The 6,898-nt window shown below is 41.5% G+C and overlaps 1 protein-coding gene across 1 annotated transcript in view; it reads right to left on the minus strand.

The window, feature by feature from the left end:
- LRRC27 (leucine rich repeat containing 27) overlaps positions 1-6,786 on the minus strand; it is a 35,243-nt gene extending 28,457 nt beyond the window's left edge. Inside the window, exons 1-4 of the mRNA XM_009325848.1 lie at positions 6,697-6,786; positions 5,563-5,839; positions 5,110-5,240; positions 1,878-1,936 (exon numbers count right to left, since the gene is read on the minus strand). Coding sequence (XP_009324123.1) covers positions 1,878-1,936; positions 5,110-5,240; positions 5,563-5,775 — 403 coding nt within the window. The 5' untranslated portion in view covers positions 5,776-5,839; positions 6,697-6,786. The remainder of the gene's footprint in view (positions 1-1,877; positions 1,937-5,109; positions 5,241-5,562; positions 5,840-6,696) is intronic.
- Positions 6,787-6,898: the final 112 nt, after the last annotated feature.

The following is a 6,898-nucleotide window of genomic DNA, read 5'->3' on the forward strand; positions in this document are numbered from 1 at the left end:
TGACACCCCCTGTTCTTCCCCTGCCTGGGCTACCAGCCATTCCTCTCCAGCAGCCAGATGGGCAACAGCAGGACTGCAGAGGTCACCAAGTCCAACTCCAGTTTGAGGCCACTTCCCTGCACTCTTATATGCTTTGATCACCTGTTCAAAGCTCCCCTTCAAATAACTCTTCGAGGAGATAGACTCCACAGGAATGAGCCCTGCTTCAGGATGCAACTAAAAGCTAACTAGTACAGTAGAGTTGGTGGCGTGTGTGAATTGTGTCCAAGTAAACAGCATCTGAACCACAGGGGCCAGTTGTTTTTTCCTTCCCTATGCATATATGAAGACACCATCAGGTCAGCCAGTGCACAGCATGCTTGCACCCTGCAGCATGTTGGTTGTGAATGATTTCAGCACAAAGTTTGGAAAGGCCAGAGGGGATTCTGGCCTGACTTGGGAAGATGAGCTGGCCCAAAGCCCGTGGGTAGCAGGCCTGAAGAATGCAGGGCCCTAGAGAGCTGAAGAGTGCCAGGTCTGCGTGGAAGACCCTGGTGCTGGAAGCCTCAAAAAGGGACCAGTCCAGACTGCCCCAGAATAACTACTAGGTGGAAAGCAAGAGGGTCAGTATTGCATCAGCAACATTTTCTGCCAAAATCTGAGCAGAGGCACAGGGCTAGAATGGCTGTGATGTAAGAGTATTTACTGCTGTGTCTGGTTGCTTTCTTAATGCATTGCCCAAGGAGCAGGAGGGACCACACTTACACAGCATTAAGTATGAATAGCAAAGCTTTGTTAAAATAACAGAAAACTTAATAGCACTTGGGAACATTCTTGGGCCTTAGACTACGACTGTCTGTATCACCAAAGGGTTGGACCAGTTCTTGATACACGTCTGCCTGAACCAGCCAGGCCTCTCCCAGGCAATTCCTGCAATTCCAGGCCAGGAAACTAAGATGCTCCAGATCCACTCCCAAGAGAGTTCTGCATGCTGCCACCCTGTTTGGGACCAAGACAATGTAATTGTATAAGAACAGGTCATTTTGTGCCAGCTGGCCTCAGTACTTGGGGATATTCCTAGGCACATTTTATTTACTAGCAGAGACATCATCTCAGGGACAGAGGCAGGTAAGATACTTTATGTAGAGCATACTGGAAAGTGAAAACAAATACAATGAAGTCCAATGAAGCACAGGAGCCAGCACAGGCCTAACTGTGTGGCCATCTTCAGTTCAAGCCATTGGTTTTGGTGACACAAGTTGAGACTCCCAGATGCAGCTTTGGAGGTTAGTCTCCCAGTACTACAGCAAGGAGCCTTACAGCTCAGACAACATCAAATAGGGATAAAATCCGCCCCCCAACCTCATGCTGTGAGGACTCCGAGAGCCCAAGGACTCCCAGCTGGACCATCCCAGGAATCCATGCAACCTGCTCTATTTTCCTTAGGAACGTTTGATTTGGAAGTATTTGTTATTCCAAAGTAGTAACTGCTAATGCAAAAAGAGTTAGTAAAATGAAGTTAAACTGTAAAGACATCCTTAAGTGTAAGAAAACTGCTGCAGAAGTTCTCAGCTCTAATCACATTTAGTTATTTATGTCTTACTATACAGATGCCTGAGATATCTGACATACATGTTTTTTACTTCAGCCTTAGTAAGAGAAATAATATGAACATTTCTGACTAGAACACTACAGACATTTTAATAAAATTTTCCCCTCTTATCAATGAAGGCAATAATTATAAATAAGTAATTTTCCCCCCCTCTCATAGCACATGTTCCTGGCAAATTAAAACCATTCTTTAGATAAATGAAGTATTTTAAAGTCTAACCACAGAACTAAACTCGAAGAGCCAAAAAATGTCTATGGTATCTTCAAAAAAAGAAATGAGTACTTACCAAGCTCTGCAGGTAGCTCTTTTATAGGATTCCTTTCTAAAAGCAGAGTTTTCAATTGCCTTTTCAATAAAACAGAAAATAGTAGCAATTGTGAGAGCAAAGTTCATTTAATTAAATGGAAACACAAGAATATTTTTCCTCAATTTTCTTCTTGCTTTTGTTTCCTGCTACAGAAAGGACTCCACAAGGTAAATCCACACTTCTCCATCGCTAACATCAGTGCTGGAAAATAACACACCCCAAACCTTTCTGGTATGACAATCTGAAGTTTGCATTTATGCCCATCTACTATATACTACTTCAGTATTCAGGATTTGATCTTTCTTTGCAAAGCCTGCTTATCTCTTTAAAGTCTGATACTGACTGTTCCAATTATAAACACAACATTTTCAGTTGTTTATATTTTTGCTGAGCTTCAGCTGTTTGGGTTGAGTATGTTCCTCAGGCTAAATTTGAGCTAAAATTGCTCAGCCTTTTTTGACAATAAGATTAGAAAGAAATATGCCCTATTTGTATTTTAATTTCGTTAACTTCTTTTTTTTAAAAGCTCTAGTGTTCCTATTCTTGGAAGCAGCCTAGAAGCTTGGCATGGGTCACATACAACATTTATGGCATTTTTGTCACATACAATATTTTTTTGATACATCTGAAAATGTGCTAACATTTAGACAAATCCTAAGCTTCTGAAAAAAAAAAAAAAAGTCAGTATGACTCTGCTCAGAAAACAATTGGTATTGTTTAGCAAGTAAAACGCCCAGAGTTGCTATACACGTTGTTATTTGGAGCATCTCTAATGGGAACCTCTGGGCTACTGTGTGTTTAGAATACAGGGACACTTCATCCAAATGCAGGGAGTTTGTCTCTTTTTCCCCTTGTAGTGCACAGCCGCTGACACCCAGGCAGCTATGAAACTGAGACTATACAGAAACCATACTTTAACCATTTCCTAATTTTTGACTGCTTCATTTTGCCATTTTAATAGCATTCTTTTAAATAGCTTTTAATATCCAGCAACATATCAGATCAAATGATATTCTATAGACAAGGTGTTGTCCATACCATAAGTGAAATATCATCCTAACAGAAAAGTTAATAGGTTTTTATTTACTAGTGTTGCAATTTGACTTGTTTACTGTTAAAATTCAATAAAACAAACAAGAAGAAAGCTTGGTAGTTTCTGTCATAATATTTCTTTACCTCTAGGAAAGAAAAACAAACCAAACATTTTGGCAGCTGCTCAACAACGGATTAACATTTGTGGCGATATTTTAAGACATTTCAATTCAGTCAAAAAATCAAAGCACCATATTCATGTTTGCATTTTTGAAGTGGAGTACTGAATTCCGTTTAAAGTTAAAGTGACAGGAGATTCCAGACTCCAAAACCCGAATTCCCCCGCAGTTTAAAGCACCACGGTACGCCAGGGCGATTCCGCTGCCTCAGAACCCCCAGTGTTTAAGGCCCTGTGCACGGAGAGCTAAGGCCCTGCACCACAGCAAATGCTTGTTCTTGCCAGCTCTTGCCTGAACGCAACCTCTGCGGCAACGATGATGTGGAACATGCCCTTGGGTGATCCCTGCCCAGCCGTACATCCAGATCTCGCAGAGATTTCTAGAGAGAAAGGTATTAGATTGGTACTTTCCCTCCCTGCACGCTGGGCTAGACACCATTTCCACAACTGAGGCGGTATTTTTGTTTGACCTGGAGGAACTTTTATCAGAATATCTATTAAAATCAGTGAAAAGATTCATGAACAACTTGAATGGTCAACCAATTGGGCCCCAAACTAGCACTATGTTTCCATGAGTCTCTGCTTTTGATGGAAACAACAGTTTCGGCTGCTTCTAGAAAAGGATACCCAGAGAGTTTCCAAACATCTTACAATGTATCTTATGCTCCAACATGTAATAAGGATAAAATGAAACTATAATAATGTTGAAAAAGCTAAGTAATATTCCTGATGAGCATTTTCTAAAGGCTGAGCTGCTGTTTGAAGTCAGTGAAAAAATACAAACAAGATAAATCATAATACATGCAGGGACTAATGACTGACATTATTTTCAAGGAAGACGCACACAGAGAATGTCTTAATCTCAAAGGATTTCAACCACTCACGCAATGATGATCATATAATTTACAAACCATATTAAAATACTCTGTCCTGTCCAATTTAAAAATAATTTATGAAAGCTGTATTTGAAAGATTTGAAAACATCATTAAACTTGACATTTTTCAGCTATTTTTAGAGGCATAACCTTCATTTACTGTATTTTCCTAATCACAAGTTGAATATATAATGATTCACAAACAAGTGATCTTAAAATACCTTTAAGCATCATGTTTCAATCACAAGATACCATGAAATTGTTGGGGTTTGGGGGAGGTTTTGTTTGTTTTGTTTTTTAAATTCTGTAGCAGATACTGTTCAAGGGTTGCCCACTTTTCCTCCTTACTCACTCTTTACAGAAAGGTTTCTTTTAGAACTACAACCACAAGCAAACTGTCCTCTGCTGGTCTTCTTTTTTTTTTCCTTCCAGTAACAAAACCATTTCTTTGATACTGTTAATTACCATACGTTGTGATTTGTGGTCTTCCATTTCTGGAGTGAGAAGCAAGGAACTGTCCAACAATGTTTAAAAAAAAAAAAACAAACCAAAAACACTGTTGAGAAGTTAGTTTTGGTGATCATGGCAACACAAGAGCAAGTGCACTTTTCAGGGTCACAGCAATGTGGTGTACTTTCTTCCTCGCACACTCCATCTGAATTAGTGACAGCCAATTAATCCTTCCAACAGTTAATACCATGTCAGGTAACTACCAAAACCAGATTAATGAGTAATGTTCTTTGACTAAACTGTCTTTCATTGTCACTTAGGAGTGACATGAGGTTTGTAACTGTGGGTCCCCATTTTCACCTCACCTACAGCACTGTAAAAATTGTCACCTACAGTCAATAAAATTAAAATGGTGCAAAACCTACGTGAAAAGACTAACAGGTCTTACATTTCTAAAGTTGAAAGAGATTAGAAATTCACTACGTAATATTAATTGAACCTTTCAGTTCATCTGAGTTTTAGTAAACAAAATTAAGCTTATTTACTGCTGTCCTGCACTGAGGTCAACGCCAAACAAAAGCATATAAAAATCTGACTGTTACAATGAAATTACAGTAAGGCAAATAGAAGACAAATACGATTGCTATTAAATTATCTGTATGACCAATGATCTTACCTGTGGTAACCGATTCCAGGGGGAAGAGCTTTAATCTTGTTATACCGGAGATCCAGCCAAACAAGATATGGCAGCTTTTGAAATAAATCCTCGGGAATCGTTGATATGACATTTCCTTCCAGATGAAAGTACTACCAGAGAAAAACACAAACATGTTTTAAATCCAGAAAGAGAGGGGCCGTTCCTTGGCATGCAAGATGTCGAATGTGAAAACTGTAAACTGCTCTATGCTTTTATGGAAAGAACACTGTTAAAGGGAATTAAAGGATATACAACTATAAATTACACATGGAAGTGATTTATTTAAGGACTTTTTCTTAAAAAAAAAGTGATTAAAGATCATAGCTAAGAATCTGTAGCTTTTCGACTCATCTGACAAAGCAACCAGCCCTTAACTGCTCTGTGCTATACTTAAGACAAGGGTATCAGAACTACTCACAACCATTTACTCACCTTTATGCTGGGCAGTCTATATATTTCCTCAGTAAGATGCTTAATATTTTTTCTGCTGACATCAAGAGTACTTGAAGATGACAACAGACACTGTTCAACAGCTTTCCTGATCTCTTTTGATGAATCAGAACCAGACAAATTTCTCTTTTTGAGATGTTCATCTCCAAAATTATCACCACTGCCATTAAACTCTTTAGAGTAGTTGTCATCCATTTGTCAGCAAGCCTAGAATACCGACTCAGTAATTCAATCTGATCAGCTGAAGGCAAGTCATGAGCTGAGAAAAACAACAATGTGTTTTGGAAAGAGAACATACGCAAAGCAAGCTTCTTTTTTATATTACTAATTTGCAGATTATCCCCAGTGCTACATGTTCTTTGTATGATACAAAACAGTCAAATTGTTCTTTATATATATACACACTTATAACAATGATTGCATTTACCATAATACATATTTAAAGGTACAGTAAATAAGAAAAATCACCGATTGGCCCTTGTGGCGATTTTCCCCCCACACCATGTCACGTGTAGGTTTGGCAGAAACACTGACACACATATATGCAGTAAATAACCTCCCTTCTGACAACATACTGTCTTGCCAAGTCTCCTGGCTACCCTCTTGGTCTCATCAATCTCTCCTTCTCCCCTTTCTACTAGGTCTTATACAGGCACTCGCACGTTACTGCTGCACCTCGTTGGAGGTAGAGTGTGAGCGAGGCTTTGGGGGGCTTTCCCAGCTCATCTCCAAGGCCGAGGGTGCCGTAAGGGCCTCAGCTGCTTCGCCTGCACCGGAGCACAGACCTCCCCAAGCGCTGCAGTGCTCCCTGCCCTCCCTTCCCCAGAGCTCAGCACAGAGCTGCTGGCAGGCGGCTGCTTTACGGCACTGGCTCATGGGGAGTAACTGCTGCCCTGTTCTCCAGTGAACGGCAAACCGACAGCTCCTCGGCCCGCAGCCGCCTGTGCTCCCAGGAGGGTCTCGCTGGCCCTCGCGACCCAAGAGCCGGCACGCGACCCTATCCATGCTACAAATCAACGCAAAGAAAACGTCCTCTTTGTTGCAGTCTTTCTAATGTCTACTGATCTTCGCGGGTGCGAGGGTCGTAATAAGGTGCTTAGCTGTACTCCTTTTTACCTCCAGGCCCGGGCTCTGCCTGCCCGACACACACCGCTCCGGTGAACCTCGCCCGAGGGCTCCCTGTGCTTCGGGTCTCCAGACGTGAGGCAGGAGTGGCCGCGGGCCCTCGCCCCGAGACGCAGGGGTCCCCCGGCGGCAGCGGAGGACGCCCTGGCTGTGGCAGCCCTGCGGAGGCGCCTCCTCCAGGCGAAGGCGGCCG

This window comes from Pygoscelis adeliae, unplaced genomic scaffold, assembly GCF_000699105.1.
Source record: "Pygoscelis adeliae isolate BGI_AS28 unplaced genomic scaffold, ASM69910v1 Scaffold4, whole genome shotgun sequence".
In the NCBI taxonomy this organism is placed as follows: Eukaryota; Metazoa; Chordata; class Aves; order Sphenisciformes; family Spheniscidae; genus Pygoscelis; species Pygoscelis adeliae.